This window comes from Furipterus horrens, unplaced genomic scaffold (assembly GCF_987537825.1).
Source record: "Furipterus horrens unplaced genomic scaffold, mFurHor1.1.pri manual_scaffold_9, whole genome shotgun sequence".
Classification (NCBI taxonomy): Eukaryota; Metazoa; Chordata; class Mammalia; order Chiroptera; family Furipteridae; genus Furipterus; species Furipterus horrens.
In genome coordinates, this window is record NW_028327179.1 from 18,062,279 (window position 1) to 18,084,384 (window position 22,106).

The following is a 22,106-nucleotide window of genomic DNA, read 5'->3' on the forward strand; positions in this document are numbered from 1 at the left end:
TGTGTTTAGCCACATGGGGTGAATAGGGGCCATCTGTTCTTGAATCTGTTCACAGTTTTCACACTATCCCAGGATCAAGTACATTTCATGCTTATTGGTGTTAGCACTGTAAAGCTTTCCCAATCCTAATGATACACATTTTAGGCTTACTTACCTTAAACTCTCTAAAGAATGACAGTATGTGTAGGTGCAAGCATGCCTGCATGTGTGTGTGTGTGTGTGTCTGTGTATGTGTGTTCGGGGGATTTAAGTTGTTCTTTGTAGGTTTAAAAGTAAGACTATCCCAATTAAAATAAAAGTAAAATACATATTCATAAAACTCATACATGCTTTGGGCCGGGAACAGAAAACTATGGAATGTTGTGCTGTGCTGCTGGAATTCTTTGTTTCCTGTGAGTATATTGTGTGACCATTTTTTTAAAAATTAGAGAATCTCTGTTTTAGACCCATATACAGAGGAATCTTCTTTTGTAATCTTTCGAACAGTTGTATGTACTATCTATCAACTGTTTCAAAGAATACTTCATTTCAGAAAACACAAAACATTCTCAGTTTTTGAGATCTAGAAATAAATAATAGAAACTTGAGTTTTTTGTAAATATTTTCAAGCCCAATATAAAATTTTTTATATGCCAAGTCATGGAAAATGTCCAGTTTATTAAAAATAATATGTGATTCACATGACTATTTGTCTTTTCACACTACTTGGTAGAGGACAATAATTACATTGAATAATTCAAAACTAATACATCGATTTTAAATATTAACCAATTGTTATCATATTATTTTGTAAATTAAGTTAGCCACTGTGTCTTCTAAAATAATAATAAAAATACTACTGATTTTAATTTTGGACTGAAATAATTAAAATTTGTAATTTTCTGGAGCCTACAAAATGTTAAAATCACTCTTCCCATATCAGTATCTTTAACATAACCTAGCCTAGGCTGCCAGATTCTTCATGAATCTCAGTAAGGATACTGAAAAAGAAGAGATCATGTTTATGTTCAGCTATAGGAAGAGAGCTTTTCAGAAAAAAATGATGCCAGTGCTAACAAGCGGGCAGAGTTAACTCAATCATACTGATTGCTGTTGACCACATAAGAGCTCAGTTCAAATCTAAACACAACAAAGCAAGTGCCCTCTATTGATGGGACATTGAATTAGCATTTTGATTCTGAGAGAACAGTCTGTAACTCACCCCAAAGTTATGTTTTCAATTAGTGAAACCAGAGGAAATATATCCTAAGATTAAAACGTGATTTCTCATTAATAACAGTTAACTTAGTGGCGATTCCAAAACCAAAGTCCATACTTTGGAAACATTCCCTATGCAATAATTTTCTAACTCAGCAATCATCATACTTTTTTGGTAGTATAATCTTAATAGAATTTGAAAAACTATATAATATCTTGCATATTTTAAAGGGATGTCTAATATTTTTATGAGTTAGTATATTTACAAGATGTATTTTAAGTATATTGTGTAAGTACTTTAAAAACATCTCCTTAAAATAGTGGCTCTTGATTCAGCTCATTCAATTTATGGAAAATGTCTACCAATCAATGGGATCAGCAATACCAGTCCTCATTGTCACACCAACCAACCAAATCAGACTTCCTTTTTATTTTTAAGCCAGAAAAAAGGATTAGTCTCTTTTTACACTTAAATATTCTAAAAGTGAATTCATAGGTAGAATGATAATGGATGGATGGATGGACAGACTGATGGACAAACCGATAAGATAGGCAGGTAGGTACATACATACAGACCCACATACATACATAGCGGCACGCAGCCCTTTTGTGAGTTTGTAACCTAAATCAAAAGAGAGCCGCCTCCCTCAATACTGCTTACTGAAATTCACTTAGTTTTGTATGCACAAGAAACTCCCTTAGAGATAACACAGTCTCTTAATCACTCTTCTTCACATACTCTCCTATGTACCTGAGGCCACTTATCATTGTCATGAAAATACAATGCACTCTTAGAATTTTTTTCATTTATGGGAAATTTCTTTCGCTGTCTATTCCATTTTGCCGAGTTCCACTCAGCATTTCATGCCATACTTGAGTTACTTGTCAGCAACTGATCATCTTCCTCATCTGTGTCCCCACAGGCTACGTAAATATTTCACATCTGTATTGCCATAGTTGCATACATGTCTCTCTTAATAGACCATGAACACCTACTATATTTTAAAGAATCAATAAATGTTTTAAAGTGAAACAAGTGAGTCAACAAATGATACAATAATTAAAAACTAGTTTCACTGACAAATGTCTGAAATACTGTTTTGTAAATACAGCAGCCAAGTATATAAGTTCATGCTCCAGAAGAGGTGGTTGCTTTAAGTGTACAAAATATGTTTTGATAATTCTGTATGTATAAAAGTTTACATGGTAATATAATCCATTGAGACATTTATAGGACACATTTTAAGATGCACGGTACAAAGCGGCAATCTAGAAAGACCAAACATGGACACAGTTTTTAAATAACATTAGATCTAAGCCACTGTGCAGTGGTGGCAAAGGCCTTAGCTGGAATGGGGGACAATGTGAAAAAAAAACAACAAATTTTAAAGGACATGTGGATGGGGAAAAATAACATTTGTTTTATAATCACTACTAAAATCTAATTATAACTATTTAACAGAGGTAACAAATCACAAATAAAATGTTTAGATGAAAAATAATTTAAGAAACATTATATGTAGAATTGTATTCCAGCATTTATTCTTTTTGGTTGTCAAATCAAGCAGCTTAACCAGACCTTCTCCAGTAGAACATGGTCAAATTGAACATGACCTACAACTTTGATCATTTGATACTCTGCAGATGAAGGTAGTAGAAGCTGCTGTACCGCTTCCTTTAAACAATTTGCGGTAATTGTAACACTGGATTAAAGGAGTCATGTAACATTTATCTATTCATATATTTTTTTCCCCTACAAAACAAAGGCAAATGTAACATCCTAGAGTTCAGATACAACATGAATTTTCATTCTGAGCATTGTTTAGGTTTCAGAAATTATTCAATAAGTTAATCATTTGAGAGACTGAGAGACCTTATTTATCTTTCCCCAAATGGCAGCTAAGCTGCAATATGCATTCTATATACAGGACTTTTATTTATTTATTCATTTACCAACCTCTGTTACAAATTAGTACGTAGAAAATATCACTAAGTCCTTTCTGAAAACTTCAGTCCGACCAGATTTTGTTCAACCAGCATTTTTTCCCCATGATTTAAAACTAAAAAAATAGTAATATTAATGAAAATAAGCTTTGAGTCATTCAAAATGTGACATTTCTGGACTGAATGAACATGTTACTAAATCTTTTAGGATGTTGTTGAAGATAGAGGTAGTTTAAAACACCTTATTTTACTTTGTTTATGTTTATGGTCTTAGAAATTGAGAATGAATTTCCCTAATTGGACAAGTTAGGGATTACTTTATCTACCTTCACTGTTTCTCAACAGACCTCTTTTGGCCTAAAGGTTCAATAACACGATCTGCACTTTTAAGGTGTTGGGTCAAAATTGGTAACTCTAAAGTCATGTTCTTTCTTTTCTAATAAGTCACAGGTCCTCAAGAGTGGCGCAAGACCTGTTTTCATCATCATTAAAAAAAAAACGACTTTTTTTTTTTTTTTTTTTGTATAAAAGGAAAGAAGACCTTTATACCTAAAAATAAAATCTTCTGACACATTATGAAAATTATTTGCTCTGACATTGGGTTTTATTATGCTTTGTGCTATTCTCGAGGAACAAAGAAGATCATGCTCAAGAATGAAAAAGAAAACATTTAAGGGGGTCTGGGCAGCTTTAACAGCATGACTGAAATCCAACACCAAACAGGATGTCTCTATTCCCTTTGAACTTGAGGCATCCCATGGACCCTTAGCTACCAATTCTCTGGTTAGTTATGTGGTGCCAGACATTCAGTGGCACTTAATGAAGATAAGGTTATACCTTGTACTTTCAAAGGTAATGGTGAAAGAATCCTGCCAGACCAAATTGAGTGTTTTATCAAAGTCTTTTTAAAGTTGGAGAAAATGTACACATTTTTCTTAGGTCTTAAATAAAATGATTGTCCCCTTTCTTTTTTTTCCCCCATTGACTGCCAGTAAATCTTCAAATCAGTAGGCAGAAATATTTCCACATTTAGTCTCAAGAACAAATAAAAATATTTGTTCCTTTTTTGGAAATAGAAGACTCTAAATGGAAAATAAAATGTAAACTTAAGCATTGCCTGTATCTCAAATATCTCCTTCTTTCACAAATACCACTTAGAATTTCTTGTATATTAATAAGTGTATCTTCCTGATTTTTTATTCCCTTTGCATTAATGAAACATGTACATGTTCTTTTTTGAGCTGTTCCTGATTATACAAACGGATGAAAAGTTTCTTTATGGTTGTGGTGCCATGGAGTCCAGAATTCACACCCAGGACACTGATGTTCCTCTCTTTTAAAGATATATTCATAAAGAAATCGGCTAAACAAAATTAAATAATACTTTTTGTTACTGGGCTTGTACTGAAGTCCCCATACAAGAAACTCTTCGAGTTTGGGTGGAGCAAGAAGCTTAAGTTTCTGATCAAATACAAATCCCAACGCTGCACTGTCTAGCTTCACAGAGATAAGCCAAAGAGATCTGTCTGATGCTGTCTGAGGGGAATGTGCAACCCTATCATTCTTTGATTTTTAAATTTAAGCATCAACTCATTGAATCAATTACAAATTTTGTTCTTTCATAAGGAGATGGCACTGAAAGTCAGACAGAATGTACACCAGCCTAATAAAAATTTAAAGTAACTCCCTTTGTGTATTGATGCTTAGATTAGGACTTAGTGACTCCCTCTTAAGATCATGTGCCAGTCCCTTTAATCAGAACCTTCCATGATATCAACTCCAAGCATTCTCCTCTCATATCATCATCACCTCCTATCTTTTCAGTTTACTCCACTACTTCAGCAACTGCAATAATTTTGGGGTCGGCAATTCATTGATCTCATCAATTTTTCATTTCCCTTATACTCATTTTCTCACTTCCTGCCTTTAACCAGTTTAAAATTCATAGTATGCCACCAAATTGCTTCTTTGCCTCTTTATCTCTAATTCAACCCTGGCTAAGCTGTTGTTCAAGGTGGCTGGTGAAAAGGAATTGTCTTACTTTGAGGTGGTGTCCATGACACTTACTTACATGGGTCCTTAAGGTTGCTTCATGCCATCTTCTAATAAATTCCCTTTTCCTCTCTCTTATCTAATTGTCATCTCTTCTATTTGATTTTCAAATCTCCAATGTTCCCTTCGCATTCTTATTCTCAGTGATGACCTTGGTTCTTATTTCGCTGAGGAAGAAGTTGATCCGAAGCACGCTTCATAAATCTCCCACCACTGCACTCACCCACCTGCTGGCATCTGGACGCATGCGCTCCTCTTTCCCTGCTCTTGCTGTGGATAAACACTCTATATGTTAAAGTCCAAACTTTCCATTTGTGCACCAGGTCACACTCCTTGCATAAAGTCAAGGACATTTCTCCAGATATTAATTCTCTTCTCTCACTTCGACAGCATCTATTTTTGGCTTTGTCCTTGATGTGTTCTGGTTTTACCAATGTTAATTTTTTAAATACTCACTTTCCTCTTTCCCCCTACTTCATTTATCTGAGTCCTATCAGAACGAATTCCTCACAAGATGAGTAGTCTAAGCATAAAGTCTTCAATTCCCCTCCTGCAACTCTGTGCTCTTCAGGCTTTTAACTCATTAAACCCTTCATGGCCAAGGTCAGCAGTGGTATCTGTGTTTCTGAATCTGACAGCCAGTTCTTATCTCACTCAACATTTGATACAGCTGACTATGCTGTCCTCTAGCAACCACAGGCCTCAGCTGGGTTCCAGGACGTCAGCATCTCCTCCTCTGGCTCCTTCTCATGACTCTGATGTCATAACATTGGAGTGTCCCAAGTCCCAAGTCATTCCATCTCTTCTCCAACCACGCTTGCCACACACCTGATCTTACCTGAGGCCATGGCTTTAAATTCCATCTACAGGCAGACAACAACTGTATTTATATCTTTAGCTCTGGCTTCTATCCTAAACCCCTTGCCTTCCAGAAAGCTCTTCTCAAACGTCTAAGAAACATTTCATGTCCAACACGTACAGAGCTGAACACCTGATAATTATCTCAAACTGGCTTCCACAACTTTGCCCATTTCAGTTAACATCAACTCTTTTCCTATCTGGTGTCCAGACTCAAGACTTTGGAGTTACCCTTTATCCTCCATACCTGCCCTTCTCTGACTCCAGATCTAATGTGACAGCAAATCCAATTCATTGCCTTTTACAGTAAATCAGAATACTCCTCGCACCTTCCTTCTTCCTTATCACTCCATCTCTGTCGTACGTGCCTCCTTGTTCCTACAGCACCCCAAAGAGCCTTTGCCTCATGGCCTTTGCCCTGTCTTTTCTCACACCTAGAATGCCATTCCCTATGGTGGTCTCAGTTTTCTCCCTTGTCACCTTCTGGTCTTCATACAGATGCCATTTGTGAGTGAGGCCATCTCTGATCAGCACCTCTAAATTTGCAAATCTCATATCTCCCAGCACAGCCTTATCTTTTCCCTACTTTATTATTTATTTATTATTTATTTATTTATTTATTTATTTATAATTGATTTTTAGAGGGAGAGGAGAAGGAAGGGAGAGAGAGAGTCAGACCAACAGACAGAGACACTGATTTGTTGTTCCACTTATTTATGCATTCATTGGATGATTCATTTTCTTTAAATTTTTTCATTATTTTTTTCTATTACAGTTGTCCCACTTTTTCCCCCATTGTTCTCCCTGCATCCCACCCATCCCTTCTCCCTTAGTCAATCCCCACCCAGTTGTCCATGCCATGGCTCATTCATACTAGTTCCTTGACTAAACCCTTCCCCTTCTTTCCTCCCTTTTCCCCCTTTTCCCCCCTCTCCCCTCCTCCCTGGTCACTGTCAGTCTGCTCCGTGTTTACTTGCCTCTGGTTCTATTTTGCTCATTTGTATGTGTTGTTCATTAATTTCCTGTATTAGGTGAGATCATATGGTATTTGTCTTTTGCTGCCTGGCTTATTTCGCTAAGCATAATACTCTCAAGTTCCATCCACATTGTCCCAAATGGTTAAGAGTTCCTTCTTTCTTTTTGCTGCATAGTATTCCATTGTGTAAATTGCCAGTTTTTTAATCCACTCATCTATAGATGGGCACTTAGGCTGTTTCCAGCACTTGGCTATTGTGAGTAGTGCTGCTATGAACATAGGGGTGCATAGGTTCTTTTGAATTGGTGTTCAGGATTCTTTGGGTATAATCCTAGCAATGGAATTGCTGGAGCAAAAGGCAGTTCCATTTTTAGCTTTTTGAGAAAATTCCATACTGTTTTCCATAGTGGCTGTACAGGTCTGCATTCCCACCAATAGTGCAGTAGGGTTCTCTTTTCTCTATATCCTTGCCAGCACTTGTTGTTCGTTGATTTGTTGATGATGGCCATTCTGACAGGTGTAAAGTGGTATCTCATTGTGGTTTTAATTTGCATCCTTCTGATGGCTAGTGATGTTGAGCATCCTTTCATATGACTATGGACCCTCTGTATGTCCCCTATGGAGAGGTGTTTGTTCATGTCCTTTGCCATTGGATGATTCTTGTATGTGCCCGACTGGAGATCAGATCCACAACCTTGGTCTGTCTGATGACACTCGAACCAACTGACCTACCCAATCAGGGCTCCCTACCTTAATTTTATTCATAGCATAACTCCTAATGTACTATATGTTGCTTATTTATTTTGTTTAATCGTTAATCACTAGAAAATGCTCTCTAAAATAACTTTCTAGTCAAGAAACTAATATAAATGACCCATTAACATGGACAACAGGGTGGGGATTGACTGAGAGAGGGGGGAGGTAGGCGGCGCAGGGGAGAGCAATGGGGGAAAGATGGGACAACTGTAATAGAATAAAAAAATGAAAAGAAAAAAACAAACAAACAAACAAAAAACTTTCTACCCTGGCTAGTGTGGTTCAGTGGATTGAGTGCCTACCTGAGAACCAAAGGGTCACAGGTTCAATTCCTAGTCAGGGCACATGCCTGGGTTGCAGGCCAGGTCCCCAGTTGGGGGTGCACAAGAGGCAACCACACATTGATGTTTCTCTCCCTCTCTTTCTCCCTCACTTCTTCTCTCTCTACAAATACATAAATTAAAAAAAAAATTTTTTTAAAGGACTTTCAGCCATGAAGCAAATGCTCTATATCAGTGTTATCCAATGTAGCAGTTGCCAGCTATGCGTGACTATTGAGTACTTGAATCATATAGTTTTATTAATTCACATTTAAATGATCACATGTGACCAGTGGGTAATTTTTTTAGACAACATAGCTTGGATAGATAAGCTGCCTGAACACAGGAAGCTTTGACTTCTTCAGACTGATGTTACCGCAGGACCTACAGCATCATCGAGCACCTCGTAGGTGGCCAATGTTTGCCTGCTGAATGAATGGAGCACTTTCTTTTTTCTTCTGGTTTCCTTTTCCTGGTGAAACACTGACTCGGGCCCCGGGATTTGGTGGAGGCATCAAGCACAGGTTATGTGTTAGCTCCCATTTGTCCACAGCTCTTTGTGTCAAGCACAAATACAGGTTGTCACCCTGAGTGAGTGGCTTGATTTTGCAGAGAATTGGCAGTTGTTTAGAGCCTGCAGCTTTCTGTCCCTTCAGAGGCCACTAACATTATTCATATAAAAAGAAGGGCGAGGACATAGTGAAAGAGGCCTGGGTGTGCAGGCGTTTGCGTGTCTGTCTCCCATTCCTGCCTTCCTGAGGAAAGTACTTGGGGCTCTCTTTGTTTTTGTTTTTTCCCTTCAGTCCTTTGGCCTACTTGAAACCCCAGGTAGGCTCTCATCACTCACTTTAGAACAAAGGCCAAATATGAGAAGAAGCAAGTGTTTAAAAAAAATAAAGATTGAACATAAACTTAAGCTCCTTCAACTCAATAGTAATTATCCTTACAATATAAATCTCAGCTCTCTACCAAGAAAACAGTTTCATCAGTCTTACACAAGGAAGATTTACTACCATTATATGTCTGGGACAAAATCAAATATGCTTTCCTGAGCCCTCTGGAATATGTTTTCTTATTCTTGTGTGTGTGTGTGTGTGTGTGTGTGTAATCTGTCTCCTCCCACTCTGCATTGCCCCGCTATGTATCTTTTAATAAAGCATCAAGAAAGAATAGGTACACAAGAGCCCAAGTTTACCTCTTTCTGTCTTCACAGGGCAGGGCTCAAGTTCTTCATGGTGGAGAGTTTTTTGCTCTCAATACACAAAATAATCTTCCAGGAGAGAAGGAAAAAGAGTGGAAATAGCACAAAGGGAAAGAGATATAGTGATTTTAGCCAAAAGAGTAAACTTAATAATCCTGGATCCAAATGCTGATGCAAATCTTAAATGTGCCATGGTCCTTGCTTGGCTCTCCTTATTTTCAATTTTTCAAGGTCAACCTCTGATATAAACACAGACAGAAAAACACATTTTTGCCAGCTTTGAAGCCAGACCACTCGGGGTTTACCAACTGTAGCTCTTTCACAAATCAGGCCATTTCTTACATTTTCTTTAATGTTTTAGTTTCTTCATCTGTTAAATGGGGATGGTAGCAACACTTCTTATCTCAGAGTGTTGTTATAAAAATTTTTTTATGTAAAATTTAAAAAGTAGATTATAAGCACTTATTAAATTCTTGTAGCTCTTCCTATTTTAGATAGAGAATTTTAAACGACTCTATTAGTTGATCCAAATACTTCATTTTACAGATGAGGACTGAACACATCAATTTTTGAAACAGATACTTAGTGAGTGAATAAGGATTAGAACAAAAGTCGCTCTCCTCCCAGTGTAATTTCCAATACACCACTCTAATACTCATCATGTCCCCTTATTTCTCTCCATTCTTTTCTCGATTGTTATATGGAAGCGAAAGGAGTATTCACATCTATGACAATTGGAGGGGATACTGTGGCTATGGTTGCAAGTAAGAAGTTACTTAACATTCTGCTCTTCCAGTTTGTTCCTTCTCCCATGTGGGAGTCAACGAGCAAATCAGCTGGAAGTGCTCTCCTCCTTGCCACCAGAGAGAACAGATTAATTCACAGACAGACCTGCCAGGCTCATAAACCAATGCCTCTGTCCCACGTGGGAGGTGGCGCCAGGGCTGCTCCTAGATAGACAGTTGTGGCCAGTATAAGGGATTTTAGTTCCTAGATGATGAAACTTTTAAATCTTTGAGTGATCAACTCTGTTGGGATCAAGAGGTGACTGCCATCAACTTTCTTCTTGCCAACCGAATACCTGACCAGCACCTCTGGACAGAGTCAGGCAATGAGCTGACAGCGGCAGGCACACTGGAGAGATGAAGAAGCCGGACTCTTCCCACAACCTTTTGCTATTACTCTCGCCTGGCACTTAATAGTTACTAGGTCTGGTGCTCAATGATTTACTCGCAAGTGCCCGCAGTGGTGTCTTTTCCTAATTGCTGATCTCATTTCGCACCCTAGTGCCAAACAGTCCCCCTGAGATTACTGAGTAAAACAACAGGAAAAGTTTCAACAACCACCACAATCTTAATAAAATGTAGCTCTTGAAGTAGACAACCTTCCTGGAACAGCCCCAAGTAGCCTGACACTCCTCTGCTTTCTTTAGGCACTTCATGTGCCTGCCAGTTGCAGAACTTAGCTACATTTAATAAATGATTCCCTCTGCTGGCTACTTGGACAATGAAATGATTTTCGGGACTCTGATGTGTGCCTTATTTAGATAATTACCCTAAAGCAGGAAGGAACTATTGTGAGTAAGGGCACTGCTATGGGAAGCAATCTTCGACTAGAAATAACAACATCAGAGAAAACTGTTTATAGTAGATCCAGAAAACTGAAAATAAATGAACAGAGCTGGGAACTGTTTTTGAATTTGAGGTAAGCAGCTCTGAATGAGATGATGGATTTTATATAGTGCACAAAGATGTTGTCCTACTTTGGGCACATCACCAGAAGGCAGGGTTCTTTGGAAAAGACTATAGTTCTGGGGAAAACAGAAGGCATCAGGAAAAGAGGAAGACCAACTATGAGATGGATTAACTTCTTTAAAAAAGCCATAAGCCTTAGTCTACAGGAGCGGGGCCAGGCTGCTGAAGAGAGGACATTATGGGTATCACTCGTTCATTCATAGGGTCGCCAGGAGTGGGAGCTGACTCAACAGCATATGATACACACAAAAATATGTGCTGTGAAACCCGGATCAGACAGACTTGCCAAAATATTCTACACTGTTTGAGTGAATTAGAGGTCAGCCAAATAAATTAAATCCTGAGTATGCTACCTTGGCCTGTCTGCTCTCTCTGGGTTTACCTTTGTTTTTCTTCATTACCAGCTCCAACTATCCTTTTATCTTACCAATTTCTGCCTTATTTAAAATTTTATATCATAGTATTGATACTATCAAAGACAAATTTCCATAAATTGTTAAAAAATAAACATCGCCTCATATTTTATACTCTAGTAAGTTTCTTTACATTTAAGGTGTTAAAAAATCTGCTTTTGAAGAGGTAATCAGTAACAACAGATGTGATGTATTCCCAATCACCAATAGAAATGTTCCCTCACTTTTATTTCTTGGTTTTTCTCTTAAGTAACAGGGACAGTCTTTTTTTTTCCTGTATATGAAAATCTTCTAGGTGTTTATGGAAATGTTCACTAAATAAAGAATTCTGCTCTTTGCCCCTAATAGTATTAGCCTTCACCACTATGTTATTAGCTTGTACATGAGTGTGGCTAGCTAGACTGACTCCCAGCTGAACAGAAGTCTGGGAGATTCCTTGCATTGATATAAGTGATCTCCCCAAATCGATGGACTCATGCATTTTGTTAACGGTGCTCATTAGTTTACCTTTCACTGGGAAGTTAGTTTGAAGCATTTAAAGGCCAGTTATATATGTTACTATCAAGATGCAGATCTAGTGCTGTTCAGCTCCAATAAGAGTAATATGCTATGCATGCATTAAACTTGTTATAGTCCAGAGCACTTTCAAGGCACAGGAAAAATGGAAGACTAGTCAATATTTGCTAACATTTGTTGAGTGCTTACTAAATGTCATTCTTTAGGTTGAAAAATGGGCTGTCTTATTTAATCTTCACAAACCTATGAAATAGTCCCATTTGTGTTTGAGGATATTCAGTCCCACTAAGGTAAAGTAAGTCGCCCAAGGTCATACACACACAAAAGTGGCAGAGCCAAGTTTCGAACCTAGAAAGTTACATTCCAAAGCCTACTTTTTTGAACTACTACCTGAAATTTCTTGGCATAATGAGTGATTTTCTTTTCTTTTTTTTCCCCATAGCAATACACATAGTACAACATGGACACTTATGAAAATATCTTGAATATACACCCAGGCACCAAACTTTTCAAATAAAAAAAATAAATTGACTTCATGGAACTTAAATGCATTTTAAATTAGGTCACTTGATTTCTTTTTTAAAGAGAATAATCATTCAATAATTGAAGGTCAGTAAATGCGTTTTGAGCCTGGACAATGAGTGAGGTGATGTTTTAGCCCCTGTAGATATGATAGTTAACAACACCTAATAGCCCCAAACAACATAGTTTTAGCAAAGAGAAATTAGGAAAAAGGATGGAGGGTGACTGGGGGGGGGGGATGGGGGGGCACTGGGGTCAGGGGAGATCTCTTTGAGGTGACATCTAGGCTGAGAAGACTTTTAGGGAGCACTGAAGGAGAGTGCGTTCCAGACAGAAAAAATATTCTTTGTAAAGACCCTGACAGGATTCTGGCCTGTTAGACAGACGGAAAGATCCACAAGGCTGAAACACGGTGAACAAAGTAGGGGACCAAGGAGGGTAAAGATGAGGTGGAGAGAGGAGAGAGGTCAAAGAAAAGCAAATTGTATTGTAGTTGCAAGAAGAGATTATTAAGCATAGGGATTATATGCCAGAGATGGTCAATGATTTGGTAAAATAATTTTTGAAATGGGTACTTTTTCCAGTTTACAGAAAAATTCCACCAAGTCAGAAAAAGGAGAAAAACAGCAGGGACTAAAGACCTTACCTATAGATTGCATTGTTATAAGACTAAACATAAGTCATTCTTGAAAAAACATGAACATTCAAAAAATTTGCAGTAATCAAACCAGAGTTTTACAAACTGCATTTTCATAACCTGAGGCATTTGTTTCACTTCCTTCGTTAAAATAAATACTCTTTTATACAGGTGATTCATTTAGATTGAAAAATTCCACGCTAAAAATTTGAAGAAAAGATAAGAAGAGATGAATTAGAGTTTACAATCTGGTTAGTTTCATACGATTTCTTATGGCTGGTACTGAGACTTGGGGATTGGATGAAGGTGAGAGATGGAACGAGGAAACTTCTTTAAGAGAAGTATTGCATTTTTTTAAAAAACTTGGAAGAAAATTATGCTTCTGTCTTGTCACTTCTCATATTGTTTGACTGCAAATGCATCACATTCTGAGATTAAGAGAAATCTCAGTTCTACAGACTTTTTCTACTAAGGGACATGGCAGAGTTCATGGTACCCTACCAAGTAACAACAAGGTTACTTGGGTGAAAGATAAGTGGAAGTTCTTGGAAATGACTCTTGGTCTGAAACTACCTGAGGGAAATATTGGGCAAAAATGTCTAATTATAACTTTCTGGAATCATAAGACCTGATGGTAAAACAATCACTGAAACTCCTGGTGACTGATCTGTGACCAGGAGCCCCAGCATCACCTGGGACAAGCCTGGAGGTTCTTTTGGAAAGAAGTCAGAAAGAGGAAAGATATGTGAGATTTTAGCCACCTCCATATAAAAACAACAGCAAACAAATTCATAGATACAGAGAACAGATTGGTGAATGTTAGAGGCATAGGTGGGGGGTAGGTGACATGCGTAGAGGTGGTCAAAAGGTACAAACTTCCCATTATAAAATAAATGTCATGGGGATGTAATGTACTCCATGGTGACTATAGTTAACAATACTGTATTGTACATTTGAAAATTGCTAAGAGAGTAGATCTTAAAAGTTCTCATCTCAAGAAAAAAATCTGTAGCTATGCGTGGCGATGAATGTTGAGTAGACCTATTGTGATAATCATTTCACAGTATGTACAAATATTAAATTGTTACATTGTTCACCTAAAATTAATATAATGTTGTACCTCAATTACGTCTCAATAAAAATAATATGGATGTTTTAAAATATCTTTAAATATGCTAAACATTTCAAAACAATTAAATATTTCAGCATTTACTTTCATATAAGATTGCAAAAGTGTTTTGACATATGAATTCAAATTTACATTTAAGTCTTTTATGGATAAAAGACGTGAATTCTGAACCCAGCTTTAAGTGTGTGAAAAACAATAGCATCCCTAAATTTAATAGATACAATTGATATCTTTTATATCTAGAGTATCACATATTGAAAAACACTTTTTCAAGACCATAATAACTCATTGATTTCTCATAATATCCCTAAGTTAGCCAAAACAGATTAATTTATGTTATATCTCTTTGAGAAACAGGACCATTAAAACACAGAAAGGTGAGTGTATAGCCAATTTGACCCAAACTGCGAACCAACTAACTCCAAATCCTGTCCTTTCTCTTGGTAACTAGCCCAGTAGTTCTCAAAGTGTGGTCCCTGGACCAGTAGTAGCAGCATCACCTTGGAACTTGGAAATGCAAATTACAGGTCTGACTCCATCCCTAAAGAATCAGAAATTCTCAGTGGGGCCCAGCAACCCTAACAAGGCCACTCAGTGATGCCTCTGCCTGCTGGGTTGAAAACCACTAGATCATAATGACTCTCCAGCCCCTGAGAACAGGATGAGGAAAACTTTCTGTAAATGGGAAGTGCACACTCACCCCTCCCCCCATAATTTCTCTGATAACTTCATCAACCACTCATATGCTAGAAGCTGACTGTCAGTAACAGCTTTGGCCCATAGGCTATGATAATAAATTATTTGACCGACTCTCCTTTGTATTGATTTGTGAAAGTGGAAACAAATAATTTTAGTTAAAGGGATCATCACAAAAAAAGAGTCAGAACCTATGGTCATGGAGGTTTCAGGCCAAGGAAGGATAATTTTTGTCTAACAGCAACTCATATTAAGAAAATCCACAATCTAAAATCTCTCCCTGATAATGTTTTTTGTTTGTTGGTACTATTATTTTAATTTTTACTTTCTTGGGATTCTATTAAATCATTGGAAGTCTGGACAAAAATGTAAAATGGGAATCTAAGCTATAATTTCAGTTATGGCTTTTGGTACTTTTAAAACAACATTTCAAAAAGTAAAATACTATATTTATTTAAATCTAAGATGTCATCAATTGTAGCACAAAATAATTGTGACTATTTTTAATAGACCGCTATAAAAATAAAAAGAACACTGCTAATCCAATAATGAAATGCCATCAAATGTAAGAGGTATCACAAGTCAGACGTGTTAAAGTACGAAAATGTGCATTTTAGCATCAATGAAATTCAGCACACAGCCCGCTCTACAGTTGCAGCTGGCACCCTCCCTCAGGGCACACTCTGCTTATGTATTTTCTTTTCAAAAGCGATGTTGATCTGGCCCCAGTTATGGTACAGTTATAGCAATTTTGCTCTTCAAAGTTAAGTAGTAGTCACCCTGGCCTAAGGATTGCTTCATGACATCAGTAACTAAGCACGGCAGATGGAAAATATTCTTCTACAATTTGGTATCTGAGTTGTCAGGTGGTGTAAGGAAACAGGCAATTGAGAGAGAAAATGAAGGCTGGGTAATAGTAAAACATGGAGCCCTCATTGAACAAATCTTTTGGCTGTCACTTCAAAATCAAATCGTTCCCAAGTCTAAGCTCTGTTATTTTTTTATACACTGACATTTTTCTTCCTTAATTAGCTCTGTTGCTTCTTTATGTTGACCATGAGATATACACAAGGAAACTATGCTGCATAAATATATGGACCATTATAAATGTCTTGCAAATCTACCTCCTCCTAACTTTGCTGGGGGCCTCGTACTTACCTATAAGTATAATGAAGAGACTACATGTATATGAAAAATTTTTGAGCCAAAGACTGGTTCCTCTGCAGAATCCTCCATGACAAATACCAAATATGACCTCAAACTGGCAAACTCCCATATATATATATACCTGAAAAGTTCTGCTTACTTTTCTGACTTGAGAATTTTATTCAGGTAAGTCATTTATTGTTGGGAGAATTTTATTTTATTTCCTATATTTCACAATTCAGAATGCACTTCTACAGTAATTAAAAACCTTACTCGTTTACTTGGAAAACTTTTAATAACTTGTGGAGCCAAATGGACACATATAAAGCTAGAAGTTAAAAGACCTGAGATGGCGTTGTGGTTTTGTTATTTCTTCAGCTCTGTAACTGAGTGACTTAATTTTTCTATCACTTTTTAAAATGACTGCTAAATCCTCTTTAGTGATTTCAGGGTAATAAGAAATACTAAAATCATAATAATAAAAGCATACACAAAAAAAGGTGCTTTATATATATTATCTCATTTAATCATAAAATACAAAATGAGCTGATGCAGAAAAGCACTGCATATGGTGTTTGGCATGGAGTAAATATCCAATGATTGCCATCAGGTATTATTACTCCGTCATCAATAACAATACTACTGCCAGGATGAAATTAATGTTTCCTTTAGGGTCTGGGGAACAACCTTCACGAGGTTGAGTGACATTCCTGTGGGCATTCTAAGAGCCCACGCCAGGATTATCACTCGTCTACTGAATGCCCAGGCTGTGCCCTCCCAGCCAATCAAACTGGCTTTGAGTAGAAAATCATCGTTTCGATTTAAATTTAATTTCCCAGGTATTGCTTGAAAACATCTTAAAATAATATTTTTAACTAATCTATCACATGACTTCTAGCCCATTTTTTCCCCCTTAATGTTTGGATTAAACTTGAAGAATATCAGAAGACAACAAAATGCTCTCTGACCATTTTAATGGTACGGGAAGGGATGTGATATATGAAGCACAAAATGGCAAAGAGAAGAGGAAAGAGTTCGTTGTGCAGGTGTACGTGTTTGCAGGAAACAAGGGATAGGGGCTGGGGTTTGGGAAGCTGGAAGGCATTCCTTCCTTCTTTCGCTGCCTCCCTCATGATTTCAAGTGCTAAGTACTGAAAAAGGAACAGAAGCCCTCTTGGACTACAACGGTCTCTGGAAGGTGACACCTAGGCGAGAGAAGACGTGTGAAATGATGTTCACTTAAACATTGTTTATAATAGTGAAAACCCAGAAACAACTTACCAGCCCATTAATAAGAAGAGAGATAAAATACATAATAGTGTATGTCCATAATTGCCTAATATACAGAAAGTAAAAGGATATATAAATATTTATGAGTGTATGTCAAAACAAAGATATTAAGAGCAAAACAAGCAAGTTTCATAAACTATATGCACAGAACTTTAATTTAAAACTTACCTCTTGCTATATATGGTACATTAGAAATCACACTCACTAAAATATTGTATGGTGTGTGTGTGTGTGTGTCTGTGTATGTGTACTGGAAAAAACAAATTATGACATTGTTTAAGAGAGAAAGGGGAACAGGACTTAGGAGCGGTGATTTTTATTTCTTTTATAAACAAAAGACTTGGAGTAAATATAATAAAAGCATTTAGCTCTTGCCAATTCTAAATGGTAGAAATCCTGAAGTTTGTTAGCACATGCATCCATCATTAGCAGATGAAGTAGACCAACACAGCCTCATTTGTTTAACAAAGTTTATTCCTTGGCACTTCTTTGTTGACTGGTTTAGCACTTAAATGTCTTAGAGATTTATTTTTGGAGGATTGACTAATCAAGGAATTTTTGTGCTTTCCCAGGAGGGACAGGCAACTAAGTACAAATTCATTTATGCAGGTACCTGCCCCACTGTGGTACTCTCAAGGGGTGGGGTGGGGTGGGGCAGTAAGAGCTTCGCCAAAATGATAAAACAGTCTATCAAGGAGAAGTTGGGAATTCAAGACTCTAAGATATGCTATTTGATATTTTCCCCAACCAGTAGCTATCCTTTACTTGTCAAAACCCCACTTATATATTTGCTGAGGGAAATGGTTTCTATCTCAAGAACTGTAAAACGAGTTCATGTTTATTAAAGAAACAATTTTAACTCAGATGTAGCTATCATCTTACAATGACTTTTGCATTATTTCAAAGAAGAGGAAAATTTTTATACACATGATAAAAGCAGTTTGCAGATGCGAATTCACTACCTGAAGTCAAAGAAAGTAGAGAATATGTAAATGTGTTTAAAGTGAAAAAATGTATTATTTTTATAAGATGAATTTGAACTAAAAAATCTTTATTACATGTTTTAATGATAGCAATATAGTAAAGCCAGGCAATGCTGCAATATAGTGAATGAATTTTATTTAATTTTATTGTTTGAACAGGGCACTTGGTTGTCATGCCAACCCTTTTAAAACTGTATCCTGAAGATGATCAGATCAAAATGGGGGAATTTTAAAAGATAAACTGACAGATTCAAGGTAAAGTTTGGGGTAGGGCTTCAGTGAGGACACAAAGATACTTTTTTAGCTTGGGCCATAATCCTGATGGATAATTGAAAAAACACCATTGATTTCAAATATCTAATTCAGATAATTTATTTAAAAATTTAGTAGATACAAATCTGGATATTTTTGTTGTAGTTTCACAGCATAGAACACTTAATATGTAAAGAACTGAAAGAGGAGAGAAAAAATTAGACTAGCAAAGAACCAAGTTTAATCTTAAATCATCTCTATATCTGGACTGAAACTTTTGTCATAGTGTTAACCAATTCTGTAAAAAAAAAAAAAATTGGTAGCTAATTAAATGTTTAAAAACAAACAAAAATACTTTGTTTCAACTTTATTTATTCTTTTCATTCTGAAATATCAAACTATTATTTTAAAACATTTATTCAATGTGCTAAGACAACAAAATGTTAGTTAGCACCTCTGGCATGATCACAAAACACTCTGTAAAGTCCTTGAACATTATACTTGAGGCAAGGGTGAGTTTTTTCAGAATGGGAAAACAATAGGAGGGAAATGTGTTTCTATAATTTTCACCTACTCTTAGATTTAGACCATTTCAGCCTCATTTTGAGACCCGCTTCAAATGGAGGATGACTTCTGGCCCGATACGAATGGCCTGTGCAGAACTTTCAGACCAAAGCTACATAAAGGCATCTGCCAGGTGTTAGAGAACAAAGAGACCCAGGGGTGAGCTATTTGGGGAATAACTACACAGCCGTCCAGTAATGCTGACCTCTACCCAGTTAAGGTGGCAGCACCTCAGCTGGCAAACTCAGGCCTGTGTGAGATGATACATATAAACAGTTGCCCAGATGTGATGCTCTGTTGTTTTGCATTTAAGTACCAGGGGGCTAGCCCGTGTCTATCACAGACTATACTCAGAAAGTTAAGGGTCACAGGCACCAAAATGGCCTGTGTATTAGCCATCCAAGTTCTCTATTATCATGCATTTTATGAAACATTTTTCTCTTTAGTGAAAAAGTCCAGCAGAAGCCTCATGTAATTTCATCTAACTACAAATTCAGGATAAGGTGCTTTGGTTTTTTTCCCCAGTTATTTCAGATGGTAATATAAATTAGTTTTCTCATCTATAAAACATGCAAACTGTTTTAGATAACCTCTACTATGATCTCCTTGGGTTCTAAGATTTCCTCTCCTCATTGTATATCTTTTCCTTTTTAACTGCAAGTACTCAAAAAAGGGCCAGTTATTAAATCACTTACAATTTATGTGTGTTTTTCTTAGTAAACAAATCACCTAGTAAAGAAGCTTATGGCCTGCTGAGTAGAAAAAACAGAGAAAGGAAAAAAAAAAAAGAAAGAAATGGTGGGAGGCTGGAAAGATTACAGACAAACATCCTGGCATAGAACGCAATGAAGAATATCCCCCCAATGTGGAAAAAGAAACACAACATACAGAAGGTTTTGGCGCAATGTACTGAAGCTAACAAGAGGTACAAGCCATGTTTCTTATCGCTATGACCAAAACAAACCATGCTGCTGCTATTACATTCCAGTCCACTTTCCAAGATGACATTTGATATTTGAACTTGACTTGGCCAAAAAAAAAAAAAAAAAAAAGGAATAAACAAGCAAACAAAAAGATTAATTCCTTCTAGTTAATTCTGAGAAGTGTATTTGCTACAACTTGCCTCTTGGGCAGGGAGAAAGACCCAAACATAGATATTACTCCAATATTTCTCCTTCCTGAGGGAGATTCTTGGATATAATAACAAGGAACGCCTTTTCTGGATTTCCATCTTTGTTCCATGTGTTTTCTATTGTTTGGGTTTATCTCAATGTGGGGTATAAGCTCTTTTTTTTATTCTTTATTTTGATTAAGCTATTCACCAATCTTGTGTTTATCTCCAGTGGAAAGACTGACTTCTGTTTGAGTGGCATTCACAAAGAAAGTGAAAAGGTTATCAAGACATTTGATAGAACCAAATGTGCCTCTCTATTATGCTGTACAACAATTGTGAGTTATTGTGATTTGTCTGTGTTTGTGGAGTTGCTTATTCTGTTTTCAATAGACAACGAGGCACTAAGAATCCTGAGTAAATAAGAGATGTTAAAAATAGCTACTACCTACCAATGTTACTGGAACAGTTAAGAGAGCAGAAAACTCTCTCGCATGAGATGCCAACTAAAGACAAAGGTTGGCATGATGCTGGTTCTTTGGTCCTATTCAAATTAATAAAACACACTTGATCCAAATTCATCTCTCTTGCTTAAAAGTAGTCAGGTTGTTTTTGATTTGTTTATTTCCATCCCCGCCCCCTCCCACCCCCCTGCTAGCTAAAAAATCACAACGACTGATCCTATTCTTTGTGCTCCAAACATTTGTAAGCCTTGTTTTTACATTCAGATAACATGGAAATTATTCTTAAAGATTCTTTCTAGTTAAATTGCATTAAGTAACATCAATCAAATGCAAATATAACACAAAATTAATTTGTTCATTGGTGTCTGGTTGCTAAGTAACACAGCCAGAAAATTAATCTTTGTAACACAACAGAAGACCCTGAAGATTGCCTGTAGGTATGTACAGAGCCTGTGAGCATAGGAATCACATTGTAGTCAAACCCAAAGATCACAGTATTAATGGGAAATAGTTTATTTCTTTATTTCTACTCCAAGTACAGTGGAATGAAAATAGTAACTTCAATTCTCCTTGTAAAAAGTCCAGTAGCTTTTCTAGACGCATGGCCTTTCAAGTCATTCACCATATTTTAAACAGAAGCCCTATCACATCTGCCTTTAAATAGTAACATGGGACTCCTGAAAACATTAAGGGTCTGAATTGTCCCCCCAAGTCCACCAAAGAAAACAAATTAATTTTGTTTTTCTTAAAGGCCAATTTCTACAAAGAGACAAATCTGACAGAGCATTTTGAAACATTTTCAAAAGTCTCACCTAACTTTACTAGATCCATGCAAAAGGTGCTGTCTGTTTTAAAGACCTAAATATGTTATTATTTTATAGCATTTCATAAAGCCCTAAAGGATATACTTACATTTTGCTGTCACTTTGTATCCCCCCAGAGGAGGGGCGTGGCCTTCTAATGCATCAAATCCGGCGGAAACTAGGACCATGTCTGGATTAAACTCTTTGGCCACAGGCGTCACTACAGTCCTACACAGTAAAAAGGCAACCAGTTACACATGGGAATGGCAAATACCTTTAAAAATTGTGCAGTGAGAAAGACTTGGCACACTCTCAAGAACTTCCCAAGAATAAAGGAAAGGGGAAAAGAAAACGCTGTTTGAAATGGATCAAAAACTTATCATTTCCTTAATACTGAATCACTGTTATTTTAGCATCCCAATTTAGCCTTTTATCTTTCATCTTTTTTTTTTTTCCCCAAATTAAAAAAAAATGCTTTGCAGGTACATTCTTAAGCCCATCATTTCCCATGCACATCTGTGG

The 22,106-nt window shown here is 36.8% G+C and overlaps 1 protein-coding gene across 1 annotated transcript in view; it reads right to left on the reverse strand.

Annotated features, from left to right (window-relative positions):
• The window catches only part of LOC150001368 (histone deacetylase 9-like), a 203,154-nt gene that overhangs the window by 90,648 nt on the left and 90,400 nt on the right, over positions 1–22,106 (reverse strand). Inside the window, exon 6 of the mRNA XM_090286852.1 lies at positions 21,694–21,812. Coding sequence (XP_090142978.1) covers positions 21,694–21,812 — 119 coding nt within the window. The remainder of the gene's footprint in view (positions 1–21,693; positions 21,813–22,106) is intronic.